At 43.1% G+C, this 24,346-nt stretch overlaps 1 protein-coding gene across 9 annotated transcripts in view; it reads right to left on the bottom strand.

The window, feature by feature from the left end:
- LOC118288421 (thyroid hormone receptor alpha) overlaps window positions 1–24,346 on the bottom strand; it is a 95,368-nt gene that overhangs the window by 15,688 nt on the left and 55,334 nt on the right. For 7 of the 9 annotated variants that reach the window (XM_035614494.2, XM_035614492.2, XM_035614491.2 and 4 more), the window contains 2 exons: window positions 15,083–15,296; window positions 1,214–1,275 (listed from right to left, as the gene is read on the bottom strand). In XM_035614494.2, coding sequence (XP_035470387.1) covers window positions 1,214–1,275; window positions 15,083–15,138 — 118 coding nt within the window. In that variant the 5' untranslated portion in view covers window positions 15,139–15,296. Of the gene's footprint in view, window positions 1–1,213; window positions 1,276–4,669; window positions 5,061–13,480; window positions 13,564–15,082; window positions 15,297–24,346 lie in introns of those variants that run through there. The other 2 variants (XM_035614502.2, XM_035614501.2) reach the window with 2 other exon arrangements.

The raw sequence follows: 24,346 nt of genomic DNA, 5'->3' as shown, positions 1-24,346 counted from the left end.
AGACTGTGATACAGGATGGAGCATGTATAAGACTGGCAGCTCATGAGGTTTACAGTCAAATTCTCAGAACTCCTCAATTACACTGTTTTTGTTTTCTAGACTGGTGAAATGTTTCCTAAATATTCCCTTATTCGATATTTTCTGTGACGTTCACCTCCTAGCAGAATCACAGGTTTCTCATTTTGGATAATTTCTCATCATTTCATTTCTGTTTGAATAACTGAATGCTTCTTTTATGTGAGATGCTGTAAATATTCAGATAGAGCCGATGTTCAGGAGTTTTTTGATTAAAAAAACCAAACTATAATAATATCCAAACCATGATAAAATGGGGCAGATGAAGATTTAAAATCCTGTTTAACTTTTAAGAGGATCCTCAAGCAGAATTCTCACAACACATTTATTTTTCTGCCTGAATTTCCACAGTAACAGTTACTTTGTGCATTCTAAGGCTCCACTGTGCACTGTTGAGAATTTCACCAAGGTTTAAGTCCACATCTGGCTCTGAGAGAATGTCGAAAAACACAAATAAAACAGAGCTGTGTGTCGAGGTGAATCCCATTTGTAATAAGAATTTATTCTAGTCCCTCGCTTGAGGAAACACATTTCACAGTCAGTGATGAATCCGTCTTTTAAAGGCGCAATGAGTAATTTCAACATAACTGTCAGGGCTTTTAATAAAGGGACCAATATACCACGACAACACTACAACAACAACAACAACAAAAAAATAGGACTGATGTTTTCTTGATGCTACAGTAATGAAAGATTGTTACATCAATACTGTCATGTTGGCAAAAAGAAAGTCTTGCCTAAAGTACTGAAAGGTCTTTGTTGAGGCCGGATTTGTCAACAAGCTCCGAATAAAGTTGGCAAATGTACCCGTTTTGTCCTTTGTCTGTACCCTCTCGGCAGCTACAGTCAAACCAATCTCTGAAGCTTAGGCTTTGGTCACCTAGGTGAGCTAATTTGTTTTCAACAAAGCCTCCGGGAGAAAATATAAAATGTCGAGGAGGAGCTTATCATAGTAACGACTCCTAGGAGACCTTTTTTAGAGCCCAGGGTAGCTATCTGCAGAGTGACGGGCAGCGCCGAACAAATCCTGCGGCGCCGCGACTACGACTGAGCGTCCTGAAAGAGAACCTGTCGCGAAATTGTGTTCGGAGGCGACAGAAACATAGGGAGGGCCGAGGCAGAGATGATGAATCCTTACCAGACATGCTCTTCACCGAACACTGGCTGTTCTTCCTCTTTCTCTTTGGCACATCTGGCCACCTGGGAGCAGGAGAGGAGGAAGATGAGGTCGGGACGGAGAGATGGGGAGAGGAAGACGAGGGAGGGAGATGGGGTAGAGGAAGAAAGGAAAATTGTTTTGTTTAATAAACTGATTTTTGAATATATAAGTAAAAAACCGCCCATCACATTTTGCCCAAAGAGATGCATTGACATTGTTTAAACCCTAAACATATTAACGCTATGGTTGAAATGATAATGATATAAAACATAGAACATGAAACATTGGATTAATCCACTTTTGGACATTTTAGCCCATTTGCATGGATCATCTTGACGCTCATGGTCCCCAGATGATGCTCACTTTTTTTTGGTCATCATGAGCATGTCATTTTTATCAAACTATCTTTGACACCGATCGCAGTAGGAAAAAGCTTCACAGTATTCCTCACAGATGTATCCGGAGACATCTGTTCTTCGTAGAGAAAGCTTTACTACGGTAAGAAAATCACGTCGCTTGGTCGGCTTCTGAATCTCAGCTGAACTAACAATCGATGTTCACGGACTTCGGAGGCCCCTCGACTTCACAGCGTCCAAGACACCAAGGCCGTAAGATACTTCCCCTTAAAGTGACAGTAACATGCTTAACTAGTAGACATAACATATTATACAAGACATAAACTGCAATCGTTCATTATCACTGTGAGCGTGTTAGCAGGGCTGCACAGACCTCATCTGGTTTCTGTCACTCTGCAGGCACACTGACAGTCGACTGGCTAATCTGATCTGAGTAATTGCCCGCTTTGATGTCAACAGCGTCAGAACCATTAGTGGCTGCGCTCACCGACAGTTCAACGGAAGCCGTTTAAAAAAAAATAATGATATCAAAAACCCCCCCCCAAAAAAAACCAGTAAAGAAAAGGAGCGACGGCGTGCTGAAAACAAAGGGACTTGTGTCAGATGAATGGTGGACTCGCTGGTGGCATGAACGCACAGTTAAAGTTGAGTTACCTCTACACAGCCGGAGTGCAGGGACCCCTCCTTTGTGAATTCATTGGTGCTTTTATCTATAACCGAATACTATCAAAATCACATTTTAAAAATAAACGTTTATTTAAGAATCGAATCAGTGCCGACACACACTCACACACTCCAGATTATAGATAAATCGTTTGCCTCGTCTCTACAACACCTCTCATCTCTTTCTTTTATTCTCTATCCTCCCTCTGTCCTCACTCTCACAGCAGATTTGGATTACTATCTACAGCACACGCATGTCTGGCTGTTTGCTTCACACCCCTCCCATTCCCATTTCACCTCTCTCATCCATAAAATCTCTCCATCTCTCAGTCTGCCCCGCCCACTTTGGTTACTCCCTATTTCGTTCTTTCTGCTCCCTTATATTCCCTCCTTTCCTCCCAGTCATTTCTGTTTCTCCTCTCCTCCACCCTATCTCTCTCCTCTCCTCCCTAAACTTCCATCAGTGGTATTAGGTAACACTGCTCCCCACCCCTCCCCTCCCTCTCACTGGCTGTCAAATCCACTTTCCTCTTCCAACTAAAAAAAAAGGAAAAAAAAATCTCTGACATCTCTCTCGGTTCTTGCAGCTCTTCACGCTTGAGCAAACTTAATTTATTAATTTTATTGCAGTGCACATGGTCAGGCGGTAACACGGTGGGAAACTGTCTACTCTGGTCGGAGATCACTGTGCGGTGAGCTAGTTAAACAGGAGAACAACAACATTATTATTTCTGCAGCCATTAAAAACAAACTAAAACCTCAGTAAATGTCATTTTGTGGCGCTGGCGTCAGTGTTGACGGAGCTAGGTCCACTGCATCCTTCCACGTGATGAGGGAAGTAGTCACATTTATAGGATGGTGGTGGGCAGGTTAATATATGTCAATATATATATATGCAAGCACACCAACTGAAATAATTATTTGGCCTCGAGTCAAAGCAGACAAAGTGAAGAAAAAAAAAAACACTACAAAAAACACAAGACAATGTGCCTTGTGCAAAACACACGGTAGATGCATTCATTCATCTTTGGTCACTTGGGACCAGCTGAACAACCTGAAAACATAATGTCAGACAAATTATTAACTTCTTTTTGTTTCGAGCTTTTACTGTGAACGTGTCTGCAAACAGCAGCCCACTTCATCCAGCAGTCAAAGAGAAGCATTATCATGCCACTGGAGTTTTCTGTACGTCCACGTGACGCATGTGAAGCCGAGGTTCAGAAGACGGAGGCAGGGACTGCCCGAGGCATAAGCGAACTAAGCGGCTGCTTAGGGACCCATGGCCAACAGGCCCCCCCCTCAAAAAAAAACTTGAAAGGTCCCAGAATAAAGCTTGCTTTATTTTTTTCAGTCAGTCGATGGAATAAGGCAGTAGCGTATAATGGTTAAGATAAAGGCAATGTCACAAAAAAGGACATATCCCTCTGGTGAAAAGAAAAGATGGGGGGGGGACCCCCGAATCAAATTCTGCTTAGGGCCCCATATAGGCTAGGGAAAAGCAGGCTTCTCACTTATGGTGGACTGTTATTGGCAGTAAACTGTAAACTGACATTATGGAATTTGTCGTGCGCCGTTTATTCAATTTCTTACTTTCTTGAAGAAAGTACAGACAAGCCAATCAAACTCAACACCTTACACACAGTCATTTGATTGTTATAATTGACAATATGGATTAGAGCAGCTGTAAAGCCGCCATGTGTACAATGTGTACATTTTGGTTCATTAAGTGGTGCACAAACAGTGACTATGCATACACACTGACCCTGGGAATACACCCTGTGTTACAGCTGCAGACACAGGGGTCAGACTACAGCTCCGACCTGAGAGCATCAGCTGGAAGACCTTTAGTTGGAGGGTGTCGTGGTGGGACACTGACACAAGAAAGATTATGACAATCACTGACATGCATCGGCAACTGGTGCAACCTCCCCTACCACAACAAAAAGGGAACAAACTAAGCAGGGTCACATTGACATCAGCTGATCGTGAGGCTACACAGAACCTCCCACTGCGCCGCGTTAAATTTCAGAAGTCGCACCAGATGAACATATTGTGCAGATCGGACTTCCCCCACTAATCACTTTAGCGAAGCAGACGTAGAGGGAGAAGCAACAAATTGGGTTACTAAAAAAAGAACCATGTGAATAATTTGATTATGTGTTTTACTCGATGTTCTCGACATTTCATCAGATGAAAGTACTGTAATCACAGGAAATCCAATTTTGGAACAACTGTCCACTGAACATTAATGAATCTGTGTTCAAAACAGCGGGGGACGGGGGGGAATACAAAGTGAAAGGGAGGCCAGCCCTTCTTTACACAAGTGTGGATGTAGACGCCAGCACCTGCACCTGCACACACCCACTGTCAACGCACACAGACAGACACGGACGTACATTCGTGCGAGCACACCAACCTGTTGATGCAGTACGGCTGTAAGATATGCATGGTGCCGCCTTCTGCAGGAAATATCGGACGAAGAAGACGCGGCGGTAACCCAGCAGCTCTTCCCTTGCCGCTTCAGCCTCCCGGGGGGAAGTTGGGCTGAGTCAGTGCACGTGTCCCCCCCCCCCCAGCCCCGGGCGCAGCCTTGTTTACAATGAGCACCCGCCGCCGCGGCTCCGGTGGAGCGGACAAGAAGTGTGGCCAACAAGAGGCTTACGCTGATCTACACACCCTTCTAGAGAAGAGGTCCTTAAATCCCCGGCAGTGCTGAAGCAACCTGCAAGTGAGCCGGCAGTCTGACTGGAGCACAGCGGAGCGGAGCGGAGCCTCCAGCTGCCTGTCATCAGCTGAGATATATCAGACTGGCTGCTGGGGAGGAACGGCTACTCTGTTTATCTCCCTCCATCATCCTCGACCCCTCCCTCCTCGTAGTCTAGCCTCACCCAACAGCTCCCCCGTCTCCCTCCCTCCCCGCCTGTCTGTGTGTGCATGTGCAGTCTCCCCCCAGGCGGCATGCTCTCCGTCACAGCGACACACCTCGCCATGTTCCGGTCTACCCTGTTTAACCGCCCCCCCCCCTCTCACACTGTGTTCACTTCACCTTTCCTCTCCTACCTGCCCGAATCCATCGCCTCGTCTCCGTCACCTGTCATCCCCTGCTGACACTTTCACATTTGTGTTCTTTTCATTTGGTCCCACAGGGGAAAAAGAATTGTTTGACACTCTACATCCAAACTCACTTAAACTTTAATGCTAACTTGATTACACAACAGCCAGGCGGACGAGGTCTCTCCAGTGCAGCCGAGTGGAGTCTAATGAGGACACAACATTGTAGGTGCTGTACTGTATCTGGTCGATTGAATTAGACTCCCTCTCTGATATCTGTTGGCTCCGAGTGTAATTACGACCACTTGTTGTGAAGGCCGCAGCCACGGCCGCGGTCAGAGCTGCCTCGGGGAGCGTACCGATTAAAGCTCAACCTCGGGCTGCAAAGGTTGTGAATTGCCAGTTTTACAGTACAACGGCAAACATTCTGCATTTCCGCAGCACTTGTTTTTTTGTCATATCTAATATTTATCACTTTGCCGATCTGGTTTTTGAATTTTGAACAGAAACACTGCTCTCGTTCACAGACGATTTGGGTCTTCTCAATAACCGTTGGGCTACGGTCAATGCAACACCCCGCAGCAGTTTCACTTCACAAGCCTCCCGCAGCCGGGTGGATAGAGGATCGTGATGGGACGTCCCTGTGCAGGATATATTGGGTTTCACTTGACAGCAGCTGAATACAGATCAGAAGCGGGGCAGATTAGAGGTGATTGGAGTTAATTGGCAGGGGGGGAATAGGATTGGTGTCAAAAATAGCAACTCTGAGCGAGAGAGTGATGAGCGCGCGGCATGACTCCTGTTGCACTGATGGAATTAGTATTTTGGAAATTTTCTGTGCATCGACATAACGAGGGGTAAACGGCGTTTGGCTCGTCCTTATGAAACAGGTGGTGGTGACATAGTGACGACTAACGGGGGGATGGGTGGTCAGCTGGCGACCCTGTGTTTCTCCGGAAACGGAGGTAAACAAATAAATTCGCCAATATTTGAAACTCTTCTTTGAGGAAAGGGTCGACAAAACAGAATCCTACAGTGGCAGTGGAATCTGAACCAGTTCTTCAGAGCCAGATTTGAAGTTTAGCCAGCTCACAAACAACAGCCGGCAGGCTCCACAGATTCAGACATTCATGTGCACAAGCCCTCAAAAAGGTGATTTTGGCAACATGAAACATGATGGCACAATACTACGCAATTTAAAATGCATGTTTGCCTTGGCATCAACTGGGAAGGCAAGAGGGGATTTGAGGGCGACAGCGCAGACAGAGAAGCACAGCGACATTATTCAAAGGACACAAACTCCCTGCTTAAAAAGTGATATTAAAAAGGAAAAACTCTACTCTTTTCTCTACAGGATGGGATAAAACGGGCTGCAGAAATTAGCCCGTAAACTATTACAATGGCTTATCCTGTTAGTGTTATATATATATCATATCAGGAAGATGACTAAACCTTGCATCACTTTTTCAGAAAAAAAGGTGGATGTTTTCCTTTGTTTGATCATGTCTCCATTCATCTTTCATTTCACTCCATTTTACAGCCAGCCTCTCCTCCTGTCACTTTGGCAAACGTCTCCTCCTTTTGTCCTGACGGTGTCACCTTTATGTCAGGCCTCAACCGAGCAGCAATGTTTCTAGCAGCACCCTCGAGGTGAACTGCTGACTGAAGAGCAGGGAGCGCGTTGTTCTTAAAGAACAGAGCCTGCTGCTGCCTTTCCAGTTCTGATCCTCTCACCGTGGGTGACTCCGCAGCGGTTTGCGGCGTCCTTTCAAGATCTCATGGCTTGTTGTCAGACCGGTTGGTCGCACGGTTGCAGGAGAGCGATGAGCGATGACACACACGCACAGACACACCCTGTCATTTGTCGTCATGTGCAAAAAAGTCAAAACTGGCGGTGACGAGCCTGCGAGTGTCAGCGTCGCCGGCGTAGGAATGTGGGGTCTGACCTCTGTGATTATCAAAGGGTCATGCAGGACTTCGCTTTCCGCTGGTGGTTACACAAACACACACAGACAGTGTTATGTCACCGTCAGTGCTGGTGACCAGACACTTATTTCCTCAAGGTAAAACAAAACAACAGCCAGACTCAGTGGATTACAAAATGTTTTCTACAATACATACAATCTATGTATGCACAGGTCCTCAGGAAAGAAGTCTTTTTTTTAAACTTTGGCTCTTCTAAGGTTGTTTTTATTCCCCCTCTTCCCTCACAACGGGGCCTGTATGCTATTTACTTAACTGCTACAAGTGACATTTGAGCAAAATTCACTCTTTTTTCCTTTTACATTTGACAGAAAATATGCACATTTGCCTTCTTGCAGAGAGTTAGATGACATGATTGACACTAATTCACGTCTACATATGAACTTAGAGCCAGCAGCGTGTTAGACTGGCTCCGCATCAAGGCCAGCAACAGGGGGACAACATCTGTTCGGAGCTAATTCAATTTTTTGGATCTAACATATCAGAAGTAACACGTTAAGTCAATTCAACCGAATTCAATTCAAGTTTATTTATGTGGCACCAAATTATGCATTTTCTTACGGCACTTGACTACAGAGAGAGGGGAGGAGGAAGAGAGACCAGGAACAGTCTTATTCAAGTACCGTCAGACAAGTTATCTCAATGAAGATAATAATAATACAGGTACTTTCAGGTGTGATGGGGTTGTTGTTAATAACAGCACCACTTAATAATTATAATAATAATCAGAACTCTTTGCAGTGTTTGTGACAAGCTAAGCAAACTAACTACTGGTCACAGATGCATATTTACAGTACAAACATTTTAGCAATATCAATCTTCTCATATAACTCATGATCGAATTATTCCTGTTTTTTGGTTGTTGTTGTTGTTTCACTTAAATGGTCATTCATTTTAACAGCTCCGTGGGTCTAGGACTTGATTAAGACTAGCTCCACTGCCTGTTTAAATCGTTATCATTCAACACCAGATTAAATGGAGCGACTCTCCATGAGGACGACTCATCCTGTCTAAAGGTCTAAAGTAACGTCCTCTGGGAAAATTGAAGAGGTTGACCGAAAGGACCACCGCTGATGACATCATCAGGCTTATCTAAGCCAGGTTTTTGAGAGTTTTGAACAGAAGTAGTGGAAACTGCCGCCACTCAGAATGCTGTCGAAAACCCAGATATTCTGTAAGTCGGAGTCAGACTTCCTGTGCTGCCTCGGGTAATACATTCACAGCTGTGCCTTCTTCACCACAGCTCCCGAGTGCACGTCCCATGACAGGTTCTCAATACTGTGCCCACTGAGGAACTGGGTGTAAATGTGCTACAGTCTCATTCTGACTCTGTTAATGGGGGATGTTTGCCTGTAATCCACCTGCTTGTTAAGGGAGAGCTTATCTGGCCATCATGGGCCTGAACATGGGACAAGCAAAAAAAATATTACAAAACAAAACGGATTTACATAGTTAGTTTGATATTAAAGTTCATTTGGTTCACACAGTACACAAGCCCTCATGTGATTGATAACCGTAACGCTGAAATTATATGACAACATGGCCTTATGTTAATTTTTTGACTGCACTGGTCGGGGCTCGGACCCGCAGCCTCAGGCATGTGAGACCAACGTGCTAACCACAAGGCCCGAACCCCTTAGCCGTAGCTTCCTCCGCTAGCACGTCTCTTAAAGGGTCAGTAAGCGATTCTAAAGCAAAACTCGTTTTGTAAAAATCTGCGAATATTTCCCCAATGTCCGATTTTGGTCCTGTGTGTGTGCCGGAAAAAAATATCTGGGTTTTCGGCGTAGCACAGGCTCTGTAAATCCAAAACAAAACAAATGGCTCAGGTCGCATCAACAACACTGCGAGTGTATTTTGTAAACATCACGCGTTAACACCTTAAGAGACGTGCTGGCGCTCAGGTTTTGGCCTAGTGGTGTGTGAGTCGGACTCCCATACCCGAGGTGGCAGGTTAGTGGCCTGGGCCGAGAAGCAAAAATCACAACAACAACAAAGACAGACACAATTTTCCTCCAGAATCGCTTACTGCCCCTTTAAGGTGTCGGAGAGTGATGTTTACAAACTGCACACACGGTGTTGTGTGGTGCGGACCGCACCACCTTTTCTTTTTGTTTTCAATTTACAGAGCCAGGGCTGCACACAGAAACGACAGCTAGCGAGGAAAATATTCGCTGAATTTTTATAAAGACTGTGTTGTATTAAAATCACTAACTGCCCCTTTAAGTATGTCTAATGCTTGTGTGGTCAGTTATTGACGACTGACGTATGTAAACTTACAACTGCAGGACAAGTTGTTACATAAGCTTCGAAATGAGCCATAACTTAACCATGTACCGGCAATCGCACAAAGAGGACTACAACTCTGGGTCACCGTGACTTCAAGCTTTGACGACCAAAATGTACTCAGTTCATCCTTCAGCCCAAGTGAAGGTTTGAGCCAAATTCAAAGAAATTCCTTAAAAGGACTTCCTGAGGTATCGCGTTCAAAAGAATCGGAAGTATGTACAGAAGGCATCACATCCCGGAAACAATCCATCCTGCTGTCGCTGTCACCAGCGCAGAGGCTTAAGAAGGTGCGTGCGGTGGATGTGGAGGAAACATCAATGTTCCTTTCAGACCACTCTCTTTAGTGTTGCCATCAGAGGGAGAGCGCTCGAGGATCAATGTGAGAGGTCCGTCTGAATAGTTCCTTAGATCAGTGGTTCTCAACCTGTTCGAGCCGCGACCGGCGAGAATAATCAGACAACCTTGTTTAACCTTATGGAATTGTGCTCAACTTTGACTGTTATAGGAGCAAATGAGTTGTGAGGAACATAATGCATTCCTTTTTTTCCTCCTCTTTCCCTGGGGCAAGTTTCTTGATGGCGCAGGATGCCAATTTCACAAAATTCATTTTTTTGTCCAAACACTGACTCATGTGAAGACAGACTTTGACTCCCACAGACACACACAATAACATCCATTCTAAAACAGATCGTATCACTGGTGCAGACAATTTAATGTGGAAAACACCAGTCTAAAATTTGTCATTTTATTTTGAATGTATTATGTAATTTGTTTCTCCACAACCCATGTGGTGACCCCAAGATGTGATCTTGCGACCTCCATGCGGTCAGGACCCCCCAGGTGGAAAAATCACTGCGCTAGACGTTCGCTGAACAAATACCACAGTGTTAGTGACGATACAATACCCAGAGAACGGGCAGACATTTAGTGAACAGGTTAATGAATCCAGCCCCTAAAAGACTCATTGCTGTGCAGTGAACAACACAGGTACAGTAGCTGCATAATGCTAGATTAGCAGGAACAACTGTACGACAGTAGATTAGAGGGAGTGATTCTGTTAAAACTGTCAGGGTTCGGAAATACTAACTGGATTTACCAAGGTGACTCTGTCTGTAGTGCTGCAGAGCAATGTGACAGGATCACCTTGCGAGAGGCACGTGTAGCTATGGTTACCGTCCACAAATTTGAAGCTGTCACCTCAAAACGCTTACAAATTGAAGATGATAATTAGACTAACATGCCACTGGAGAAAACCCTGAGGAAAAACAAAAAGATAAGAAACGATGGGCTGCCTCATTTTAAAAACTCGCCACAGCTGATGACGACAAAAACAACAGGGGTTTCTAGGAGTTCTAATCTAAAATGTTTCATTCATTCACATTCATCTTAAAGGTGACATATTATGCAAACATCGCTTTTTTTTGCTGCAGGAATGGGCAGCATGAGAACACCGATGCCTTTTCTGAACATTAGAGCATGAGAACCTTTTCAAGAGGTAACCCAAATTAAAAGTATGAACCTGAATATGAGGATAACATACAGTTAATAACTTCTTGCACAAAAGTAAATATTGAACTCTTCTTCTTTGCACCGCGAATCTGCTTTAAAGATGTGCAACGATTCACAAACGGCTCTGCCTTGGATTTTGGTGTGGGAAACATTTAACGATTTTACTCTCGCACTGGTAAAAATATCCCTCACTACTTTCATCATAAATTGCCCATGTCACACACACAGTTAAGGCCAGGCAAGTGGCCTTGTGAAGGAATGGACTGTTCAGCTGTTGTCATGTTTGCTCGTGCTGTTGCAGCTAATAAACGCAATGTACAATTACGGAGCGGTTATCTGAGGACAGGGCCTCGGCCGAGGGAGGAAGAGTGGGCTTTTACAAAGGAGTGGAGGAGGGATAAAGCCTATTAGTCCATCTTACCCACAGAGACATGCCACTCCTGGTACAGTCATCAGTGTCTGAGAAAATATACTGTACATGAAGACGTTCCTAGTTAACTTCTTACAGGTTTCCATCCATTTCAACACTGAATGAATGTAAAACTAGGGTATGCGATAAAAATGCCATAAAATGCGACGTTCCCATGGCTAATAAGCCCATGTAGACATTCTACCTGGATGAATGGTCTGACGGCCTGTAGCAGTTTGACAGAGCGACAGCACTGAACAACTGGCACCGAAAATGGCCGTTTTCAGCAAAAAGCATCCAGGAGAACGATGATGAGTTTTGGCTCTTCAACAGAAATCCCACCAGCTGAGATCTGCAGGAAAAGAGCTCTATACATCAGAAATGTTCAAAACAACTTCCTGCATGCCGCATGGATCCACGCAATTATTTGATTCGTTATTCATAACCCTGTATCTAACAATCCGCCCACTGTTTACACATGTCAACTGATAACAAGCCCTATCTGTATAAACTCTGTTGACTATAAAAAAAAATATTTATGTGCTGACTGGTCACTGTCCCTTTCACTTACAAAGGTCTTAAGCATTAACCATACGAGACATAATAAATGGTCAGCAACATGTTTACAATCCATACATCCCGCAGGGACATGTTATATCTGTACCAAATTTCTTGCTTTTATTATAATTTGTGGCCAATTTTAACATCACTAACACATAAACACAAACACACACCAAATTCCATTTTTTTGGCATTTCCTTCCCTAGGCTACACAAAGCTTTGTAGAATCTCTTTGTGCATGAATGTTTGTGTGCATGTGTTGTGTGTGTGTGTGTGCGTGTGTACCCAGAATGCTCTGTGACTCAGAAAACACAGAGGGGAGGGGCCGGGGCATGAGGCAGCGCTCATAAGAACACGTGCATGGTCAATGACACTGTCAGAAACACACACTCACGCACATGCGCACAAACACAAAGCGACAAATCCCCTGTTGATGTCACATATTGAGGCGTCCTGAGCTGTCCTCTGCTTTCCGTGGCTCCATCTGCCCTCGCTGCTCCTAATCCTGCTGCCTCCACTCTACTAATCCACACACACACAACACACACGTAGAATCCATGCATTAATGCACACAGGCCAATATTGCTGCATAAAAATGCACGCTCGCTCACACACGTCTTCGCCGGCATAAAAACAGAGTGATACACATTCAAAAACATGTATATACATAGATCAACAATAAAACCCATCACATGCATACTACCACACAAACACCAACTCGAGAGGCCCCTCCCAGGTAGACGCCACTAAACCATTGTGCTGGCTACATGACCTATTACCTACACACCAATAGCATAAAAGTCATCAAAATCAATAGCTCTCTTCCTGCTATAAGCATGACTGTGCATGCAGCATGTTCTGGCATGAATCAAGAGTCGGGACAAAACCTTTGGCCAGACGGTCAGGCTCGGTGAGAGGTTTTAAGGTCAAGGGCCCTGATTCTTTCTGTCTGAGGAGGTGTGGCCATTGAAACTGAAATCCAACACCCAACGTGGTTCCTTTTTACAGATGCAATCTTTAACACATCTTCTGGATATCAGCATTAAATACAGCATCAATATCAATAGGATCAGTTATACAGTCATTTGACATGATGTTTTAGTCGTCAACAGGAAACTGGCAGAGCCAAAGATAAATTAGGATACTATTTATAGTACTTTTTTATTTATAATAATATTTATTAATATTAACACTTCTACGTTTTGGTCTGTACTGGAAGAATCAAACACAGAAACGGACCCGACTTGTGCCCTTTTTAACTTTGATAAGAGGGTCAAAAATGATTGCAGCCCATCTACAATATCTAGATCAGGGGTCGGCAACTAAGTTTGGCTGCAGGCCAGTTTTTGTCCTAAGCCAGTAGCCGGTGGGCCAGAACAAATGAAATCAAAAGGGGAATTCAATAAGTCAATTAGAACAATGCACCTGGAATCTGTGACGCACTGTCACAGAAGGCTTGGTGAACTGCCCGGCTGTCGTCACATCGGTGCTGTGCAGTCAGAAACACAAAGAGCCACAGCGGCGGGCTGGTGTTAGGTTTAAGTAACAGCAGCGTACAATAGTAGTGACACATAATCTGGCTCGTGTTGTCATCCGTCACTTGGATACACTGAGCGCCTTGAGACACGCGCACTGTACATGGGAGATGCACAACGTAAGCTAGCACACCTGGGTTTTAGCCTCGTTGCATGCAAACCCGCCATGGTCCACGCTGCAAGATCTGAGTTAGGTGCTAATAATAATGATAATATTAATATAAAAATTAATGACGGCAAAAAGGTAGTTTCTTTCATCAATAGAATAATGGCAATTTGTCAACTAGCTACAATTTCAACAGGAGGCTACCAATGGCAGAGCTGGATTGAGGACAGTGGAAATAATGTTGCTAGCTTGTTGCGAACATTATTGTGATGACTGAACTGAAAAACGATGCCGCTTAACACAAAATATATATTTTTCGCACTATATGTCCATTTCATATAGCAGAGGAATTAGAAGTAACCGCTAGATGATTCTGAAATGCTTGCTTGCGCTAACTGGTGCAAAGTGGCTAAATGTTGAGCTTGCTGTCCTAAGAAACAGAAATTTATTCCTGCTGAAAATGCCATCATGAAATTGAAATATCACATTGTGAAACAAAATAATTTTTTACAATGACATCAGATAAAACATTGCTATTATGCAAAAAGGAATAAGTAGCTTTAATGTTGAGTTGAAATGATTTCCACAAATTATTGTTTTTTATTTACATGTTTTACACATATTCATTTATTCATTCATGTGATGATGTAGTGTATATTTATTTATTTAATATTTCCCACCTAAGGGCTCCATAGGCTGAGATTAAACTTGCTCTGTGTTTGCGTTTGCGTCTTCATCAGCTCTGAACTCAGGCTCTGGGACTTTATTTAATGAAGCGGTTGGGGCAGAAAGTGTGTGTGTGTGTGTGTGTGTGTGTGTGTGTGTGTGTCTGCACGTGCCAGAGGAACAGAGGGCACAGATGGCAGCGTGACAGTGTTCTGCCCTCCCCTTTACCACCCCCTTCCCAAAAAAAACACTAAACACACTGTATCCCTCCCTCCTATCTATCCCACCATCCCGCCAACCCACTGCATCCTTTCCTTCATTTATTTTCTTATGCTGCAAAACCACTCATCTTTTCATACTCAATTCTCCCTCTCATTAAAGCATCTCTCGCTATATTTATCCAATACTCCTGCACATAAGGTTCTTTGATGTGATGTGCTTGTGTTAGGAGTGGAGGAATGAGAGGAATGTTCAATGATGTACTTTGAACAGAAAGTGTTGGTGCAGCTCTCCATCTCTCATCCATCAATCCATCAGTCACAGCCTGCAGCTATTTTTTCATCTGTCACTTCTGTCAAGCTGCAGTTCATCTGTGCTTCCATCAAAGATGAACGCACGTGTGCACGCACGCACACACACACACACACACACACACATACACACACACAGAGTACAATCCATCGCATTCCATTCAACCCACACACCAATCCTCTGTCTCACCCTTTCTCGTCCCCCTCCGATGAGTTGCTATCCTGCTTGTTGGACATTGGCTCCATTTAGCCTCAGAACCGTCCAGCGGCCAATCACAGGACAATGAGGCGGACCCCGACCTCGCCAGCCTGCTCAGCATTCGCCGCCGGCGCCGTCAATAGACAGCCATCTGAGAATCTAGGAGGAGCGTGGTGGGCAGGTCGTCAGAGGAAGCAATAGAAAGCTGTGGAGGGGAGAAAGAAGATGAACACATAGTGTCATTAACTTTTATCCAATAAAATACCGTATTACATTTTGAATACACATAGTCATAGTCCAATGTGGTGTCTTCAAATTGCATTTACATTTTTTTATGTTGTTGTTGTCGAAGAAAAGTAATAGGAAAACATAAAAAAAATGGTTGGATGTCTCAATTAAGTTTCAAGAAACTAGTATATTTAGTTATATATTTATATGTAATAGCATTAATAGTATCACCAAAAAAGCCCAAAACATTCTCTGGTTGAGAATGAGAGAATTTGCTGATTTTCCTTGTCATGATTTACTATAAACTGAATATTTTTGTGCGGCTTCTCGATATTTCTTGACATGTAGACTGCGGGATTTATCGGGAGAATAATTGGAAAAATAATCTGCTGATCGATTCATAGATTCATAGTTAGATGCAGTATTACTTGTTTTTATCCAACCAACTTACCAACTCAGATCAATTTAAATCAAGTCATGCTTATGCGATATAACACAAAGAAAACAAGAAGGCCCACTTAGGAAGCTGGAACCAAACAACAAGATTTGGCTTTTTAACTATTATATGCCTGATTAGTAAAATAGTTGGTATTTCGTTTCTTTTTCATTTCCAAGTTTGATTTTATGTGCTGCAGAGCAGAGTTTCCCTTCTCCAGACTTGACAGTAGATGGCATCAGAGTGTGAGAGATCAGGCAGACCTCATACCCTTGTGACACAACATTCAATTGACACTATTAGTAGTTGCTCATGTAGACGTGCATCCAGCACCAACAAGACAACGATAATTGTGATTTGATTACTACTTGTGCCAAATGTAATGACCTCCCTATCAACTTTAGTTGGATTGTTTCCAGGACCTCCAATTTCTATTCTCTCCTAGCCATTTTCAAATCCAGATTTGTAAAGCAAACACAAAAAAACATGGAATAATTAAGAGAATACAGACACGTCTAATAGTAAATTAATACCAGAATGATAGTAGGCTATTGCTACTAAGGCACAAGACAAATACATAGTAATTTGAGCTTGAAAAGCTTCTACATTACAAGTGAGATGACATATGTGAGAATACTCATACAATTACTCACATACAGTACAACATTAGTTTCAGTTTCCTTGTCAAGGGATCCTAAGATTGCAGTATTAAGTAGTGAAGTTTGCTGGATATTCTTTTAGTTATGTTAGAGAAATGTATAGCTGGACATTAACTCAGTGAGCATGGACAGACAGACCAAGTATATGAAATGGGGAAACATTTGAAAAGTGCGGTGGTTTGGATACTAATGCTTTGTTAATTCCCTTTGGGGCATAAATGAGGAAGTTTGGGAACTACACTTCCCATAATTCAGAGGTTTGGGGTCAGAATACTTTCTGAAACCACTGTAGCAGGATTGTTATGCCAATGTGAAACAGTATGAACATGTACTAGGCTTCATACAAACATATTTTGAATGTGTGTACGCCATGACAAATATTAAATATATTTATATATGTTACAAATGAAATATTTTGTGTCGCAAAATCCCCACATATACACACACACACGCACAGCTGGTGTAAACATCATATGGTCCAAGGGGCCAGTGACGACACACAGATCAATGTACTGTCCATTAACTACAGACAGATCAGTACATACACTCAGCTGTGGACATACTGTATCAGTCTGTCTGGAAACAGGACATGGCAATGAAGAGATTATACAAAAGCATTACGGAACACTCGCGCTCGCGCTCGCACACGCACACGCACACGCACACACACACACACACACACACACACACACACACACACCCCTGTCCCTGTGAAACGTACTCTCTCCAGAAACCTCCCTGCTCTGTCTCAGAGCAGGGAGGTTTCTGGATGGCAACCAAGCTGATTAGATGGCGAGAAAAAAAGCAGAACGGCATGATCAAAGATGACCGATTCAACCCTACTTCTTCAGCACCTTCTCTCAGTTTTCTTCCAAATTACCTCTCTTTCTCTCTCTATCGTCTCCCACTCCATCACTCCCACTTTCCCCACAAGCAATATTAATGCAGGGCAAAACCAGCAGACAAACATCCCACACAAAAGGAGGAGTAGCGGACCAAAAAGGCCAAAAAACACTTGAGTTTGTCTCATTCCGCACAGTCTCACTGCATCAATAACAACGCATGAGCGCCTCGTGAGATGACAATGTTCATTGCTTTTCTAAGTAGCTGGACTTGTTTTGTCATAAAGATCAACATCTCTGGGGTTAAAGCACACCATCCCCCCAAGAAATCAAACTAAACATCTTCTGAAGCTTTCACTCAGATCGCAAGGTCTGCTCCAGCAGATGGATTTTCCCTGAGTTGTCAGGAAAAAGTGTTGGCTTCAAAGTTGAGATGTTCATACTTGATTTGTGCAGTATGATCGAAAGCTGCAGGAAAGCTACTAAATGGCCTTTGGTGTGGAAACCATATGTCAATTTCCTGACTCCTGTACTTTTCCATATCACGCCTTTCTGTAAGAGGTTTATTGAAATATAACAAACGGCATAAAGTTTTAATATACTCAAATTCATTCATCGTCAAAACTGGAGAAATGTCCACATTTCAAAGAACAACTGGCAGATACAAGAGGAGTTTGCTCTCGCAGTAGCCTCCACTGAAGGAAAACACAAACCCATTGCCCGGGTAAATATCCGCTGGTTAGCGTGTTATAACAGCTGACATTTGGATACCTTACAGTTCAGGGAGTGCTTGTTAAATGTGGGTGGCCTCGGAATGATCTGTGATACGACTGGAGTTGGAGTACTGTATACAGTCCATATTGACTGATGTGTATCCTGGTTGAACACGCGGCGTACTGTAAGCAGCGTATATGCCACTGCATGATATCTAAGGCACGGATCTGGCAGATCAGCATGTGAAGCGGGGACGGGAGGCAGGACTTACTGTGCCAAGCCAGGGTAAAACGATTAGGATGTTCTGGGCTTAGATGATTGTATCAGTGCAAGAAGTTAATGACTGTTGTGAAGTCCCAGGCTGTTTCTGTAACCAGACAATGGGTCACACAGGACGTGTGTGCACTAGGGGTCTCACGATATTCCTGTCAACGATTCGATATCACGATGCGATGCATCCTCCATTTTGGATATTACTGCACATCACGTTTTCATCAATGAATCAAAGCAGTCACATACATATATGAACTCCCTTTTTTATTTTATTATTTAAACTGCTCTAAAAAAAGACCCTTAGCAAACAGCAACGTAGTGTAAGCTATTTTATTTACATTACATTACATTTTATTTGGAATCTGTTTTTGAGTTGCCTCAGCAAAATACTTAGTGATGATAAGTTTGGCTTTTATTGAGTAGGGCAGAATGGAGCGGATGCGCTGTAGTGTGCTGGAGGGTGATGACTAAAGTTGTTGTTCAGTCTTGGATCTCACTGGCTCATACTACGGTCTCCGTGTTGTTATTTCTTCTTCTCTGTAGATTTTTCAGACCATATTTGACATCCGAGTACAAATAGCTAGATGTTTATGAAGTCAAATTTTAATTCCAACTATTAACATATTACATTCTGACTGTGTCTGCTATTATGTTGCACTTCATACACAGAAAGTCATGGTTTCTCCAGAAAGTTGATTGTGACGTGCATTTGCAGATTGACATTGACTTATTGATGATTCCAATTTCGACACTCCCTGTCCCTGACTGATTCTCTTATTAAAATATTGATATTTAAACTCAGTCATTTTGGGTAAATGTGTATTTCATCATCAACAGGGGAAACAACAGTACAAAGTAAGTAGCTATCACCAGGATAATCAAAATAATTCCCAGTGGAGAGGACCTACTTATCCTTCCGCCTGTCGTCATATGTGAACTTCAGCTCAGTAGATACCATAGTGACAGTGGCAGGTACAGAGTGTGTTGCTATGGCGATATTTATCACTGACTGTGGGAAAATGATTCACTAGACTAGGGAGATTGAGACGGATCATTAGTATTCTAGAATCTTTGGATTCACGTCTGCTTCAGTCTTCAGTCTGGAAACACAAATATTTTTCAATACCCTCCTATCTTTTTCCATACTTATCCAGACCTGGAAATGACTCCAATCAAATTCCATACTTTTCCATACTGCGTAGGAACCCTGTCATTTGTAGTGATTTACTCAAAGTATTACCCGACTCCGCAGTTTCCCTTACCTTTTTGAAGGTTTTGGTGTCTTTCAGCTGATCGTTTCGGCTTAAAGTGCCGCAACGTTTAATGTTTGGGTCAAACTCCCAGCTCTCCTCCTGTTTAGCAGCTGCCGGGGTTGTTTTTTTAAGCAAAGAGAGTTTTGATAAACCTGCTGTTGTTTGCAGACCAGCACCAAGCAACAGAAAGACAAACTCAGAGAGACTAGCTGGTATTGACCAGTGAGTCCAAATGAATGCTAATGCCGTGGAGAGAATGAGTTGTATCTTTTTTTAGTCACATTCCAGTGAATCCACGTGTCGAGTTGGCAAATGAGTTATGGATGTTCATTAGTGACATTTATCACTGGAAGGAGTAAGCTGATTGTGGCTGATTCCAGACGTGAGTGTTATGACATCAGTTTCTGGGCATTACGAAATCAGCAGAACGTAGCAGCGCGATAACCCAGACGGTTCAGACAGGGGAGATTGCAGCAAAGTGTTTGAAGGTCATTTGTGGAATTATTGCGGCTGTCAACCTTTTTATTCCTCCCGCCGTCTCCGTCCTGCTCTCTCCTCACCTGATGGAATTACCACGGGCTCTCTGACCCTTTGTCCAGATCAAAAAAGTTCCTTCTTCTGCCAAAACTGCTCTGCACATGTGGTGAAACAGTTAGTATAAATGTACTTATTAATATTTCAAGCTGACACAGAAGTGGAAAAGAAGGGGGGGAACTTAACTCCAAATCCACGTTCCCCCCCTCGATATTTCAGCCTCTGTTATTGCCCACCGCCATCTCTTCCCTCTGAATTTTTGCCTTCGTTCCTTCCCTGTTTCACTCTGTACCAGTGGCATCGTGTCCTCCTCCGTTCCCTCTTCCGTCGCTTCACTTTTATTTACAGTAATCATGTGCTCTGTGTGTTCATTGTTTTTTTTTACGGCTCTCATTGACTATGTATGCCGGGTGTTTTTCTGCCGGCGACAGTAATTACCGACCGACGGGAGTGAGTGAGTGTGTGCGCGTGGGTGCGTGCGAGGAAATGTGTGGGTGCTCGGATGCGCACATTCATATGTGCATTTCTCACATGCAAGTGCACTTCTGCGACATTGTGTCTGTGGGTGTCTGCACACAACTGTGTCTGCCTTAATGAGTTAGCACGAATAAATTTCCCTCCGGTTTACATCTCTGTGTGTTCACTTTAGGCGTGAGGAAGCATTGTCTCCCTGTTTATCTCTGTCACAACATCCATTTTGTATCATCTCTTCTCAAACTGAAACTCACTTCTGGCCCTATGAAGGCAATGCTTTTAGGCTATTAAAGTTGGAAAACAGAAATATTACAAATATAATATGACAAATTAAAGTATTTCATTTCATTTTGTTCTAATTTATTTATTTTAAGTTATTTTGTGCTTTACTGGTATTATATCTCCTGGAATGTTAAAAAAAAAGGTGCAGTGCTATATAAATATTTATACATTTTATTTATCCTTTATTTTACCAGGATAGATAAAATGTTTACTAGTTGATTTTTTCCCCTTGAAAATCAAGACAGAAAAGTAAAAAGCACAGTAAGGCTATTAAATTATGCAATGGTAAAAAAAAATTGCAAAATAAATAAAAAACAGTTTAAAGAAAAACAAAAAACGTGTTCGGGTATTCGGTATTCGACCAAGTGTTTCATTATTTTCTGTTTCGGACAACAATTTTAATTTCGGAGCATCCCTAGATGAAACCGCTATTGAGAAGATATTACACTGAACTGGACGATGTCTTTTCTCTGAAGGAAGAACACAACGACCGCTGCACGCTGTGGTCTGTCGTCACACATTTGGTTGCTCTGATTGGTTGTAGGTCTGTTCTGCAACGCAACCATTGATAACGCCCCGTGGAAAGTGACAATAAACTGAGAAGATCCATACGTCTGGCAACGCTCAGGCTAGTTCAGTGGCATCCGACAGGACAATTAGTGCCACCGGTTGTTTATCTCAAAGCGCCCCAACTCCTCGTAATCACACAACAGCATTTGCATTTTCCTTTTGCTGATTTTCTGGAAATTATGTGAACATCTGCGCAATATTTGGATGGTAAACCCGGCTTGTATCAGCCAACAACCCCGAATGTCTCTCCCGCCTGAGGAAATCAAAAGCAGCAGTGAACGTCATACTGTCCACACCGCAGACTGTTGATTGCTGTTCCAGGTGAAGAGAACGGAGCAGAGTTATGGAATTACTGGATTTTATCTGAAACATTTATCTGGATTTGGTGTAAAGTTACTTTTTAAGCTTACACTTATCACTCTCAGGAAAAACACAGACTGTCCCGGGCCTTCACACTGATCCCACATCTGCTTATCGGCACAAATTTAAAAATATGTATATATATTTCAGAGTGATGTTACAGCTTCACAGAGACTCTCAAATGACTCAAGTGTGACCTTCTGGTGTCCTATAGGGTTGTAGTAGTTACGTTCATTACACATGGATCTGTTGATTATGTTTTCAATTAATCGTTTAGTCTATAAATTGTCAAGAACTGGTCTTCATGTGCCAGACCAACATCCCATAAGTCAAAGTTATTTACTTTGCGCCGGCATAATATAGAAAGGAAAGGGGCAAAATATGCATTTGAAAAGATTGCTGCCACTTGATGTACAGTTCTTTTTGGATAAATAAATAAATAACTGCCATTTTTTTTCTTCTTTTTTTTTTACAGCTGAAGAAGAGGACCATGTTTTTTGATTGAAAGACCCCTACAGCTACCGAACAGACACGGTAGATAATACATTTTTCTGCAGGCTGACAAATCAATAAATCCCATCGGCGCTAGCTTGTACTACATTTATATTTCCTTTGTACCAATGCAACAACATGTGCTCCTTCCCTGTCAAGAAGCACACAAGGCCCTTTGAGGCTGCAAAGGACATTTAATGAATAAAAAATGGTAAAAATCTGTGTTTATAAATGTAATATATTTTCCGGTTTACTGTTGACATTGTGCTGTGAAACACACACACACACAGTTCATTGTCTCTGCATTGGGTCAGTATGACGTCATTAATTATTAGCTTTGCGTTTTAAATTACTGCTTGAAATGAATAGGAGTGAAAAATGACTTACTTGGGCAAGCTGTTAAAGTTTGACGTAAAGCGTTAACGATTAGCTTATAAATTAGTTGATTAAGTAGCAATTCACCAATTGCAGCATTCAATTTGATAATCGAGTCATTCTTTACGTTTCTTATACCCACGAGTATAGCTCCTTCTCAAATGTGACTCTTCCCTGTTCGTCTGCGTTGTGTATCATTTCAAAACGCTCATGTACAAACAGTCACTAGGTTGCTTTGGTTGAATTCTGGAGCTGTGAGGGAGCGTCTTTGTTCAAGGATCTCTCCTCGGACAGCGGGCGTCACACTGAATCTGTGTGAATCAGTGAGTTCGTACTTGACTGAGCGATCAGCCCGAGGAGGACGGCGTTTTTTTTATGCGAGCTGCAAGCGATAAGGCGCTGGTGGTTTCAAGGAACCTGCTCTGCCTCGTGAGCTTGTTTTAAGAAAACCAGCGCACACTCGTAGATCGCTTGTACTTCATAGATTGTGTAATACATCTTCTATCCCCACCACCAGCGCTGTGTTCACACATCATGACAAATGAAAGTAACCCGTGACCCTGTGATTTTGACTAATTTGGTTTTGAAGAGATATTTATTCCTTGGCCTTCAGGAGCCGCAGGCCGGGCCGGGACGTAGATGAAAAGCCTGTCCAGATGGTGTGGACTGAAATAACACGCGTCGTGTTGAAATGTTTCACTTTTAACACAGCAGACAAAGAGTGTGAAGCCGTGCCGTCACGCACACGCGCACACGCGCACACACACACACACACACACACACACACACACGCGGGTCGCACTCTGGAGGCAAGTGGGGGCAAACGCAGACGCATCTACATGAAGTCACCGGTCATATGAAGACAAAAAACAAAATCCTGCACAGTTGAAATTAAAATGTCATTTCCATTAATCTTTTAATTATTGCTTTCAACAAGCTCACACACACACACACACACACACACACACACACACACACAGACACACACACAGAAGCAAACATAAATGCAGCCCCCCCCCACCCCCCGTCTCCATATCCCTGCAGTGTCTCCTCCTCCGCCTTTGTCTCCATCCTCCTCGTTCTCTCCCCCTTAATGCCTAGCCAGAGTGAGGGCAGCCAAGAAAGTCTGCCATGGCTGACCTTCCCTTCGCCTCTCCTCTCCTGTTTATGTGCATGTTAGAGCCACTGCCCCACTGCCCCCCCCCTCCCCTCTTAGTCCACTGCTGATGTTATTCATCCAGCAGTGGATGCAGCAGTGGATGCAGCAGCTGCATAATCTGATGGTCCTTTTGGTCAAACATAGAACTTAAGAAAAATACTAATGGTGCGTTCACACCGAGTGTTGGTCGCAGGAACGTTTGTACTAATTCACACGTTCTTCGACAAACCTCCTCTGAACGCGCGCGCACACACACACACACACACACACACACACACACACACACAAACACACACACACACACACACACACACACACACACACACACACACACACACACACACACACACACACACACATACACACACACACACACACACACACACACACACACACACACACACACTCACACACACACACACACACCTACGTGCAACATGAACTGTTGAATGTAAAAAAGGTCATGATACAAAAACGATTTTGTCATTTTTTGCAGTAAAAATGCAAACTTTCATAGATAACTGCAGATTGTGTAAAATAAAGTCAACCTTATCAAACTGAATAAAGTGTACAGTAAAAAGGTGGGAGGTCTTCAACTTGATAA

Source organism: Scophthalmus maximus, chromosome 17 (genome assembly GCF_022379125.1).
Source record: "Scophthalmus maximus strain ysfricsl-2021 chromosome 17, ASM2237912v1, whole genome shotgun sequence".
Classification (NCBI taxonomy): domain Eukaryota; kingdom Metazoa; phylum Chordata; class Actinopteri; order Pleuronectiformes; family Scophthalmidae; genus Scophthalmus; species Scophthalmus maximus.
Note: the sequence above shows the minus strand (reverse complement) of the source record. Positions and strands in the feature narration are given on the sequence as shown.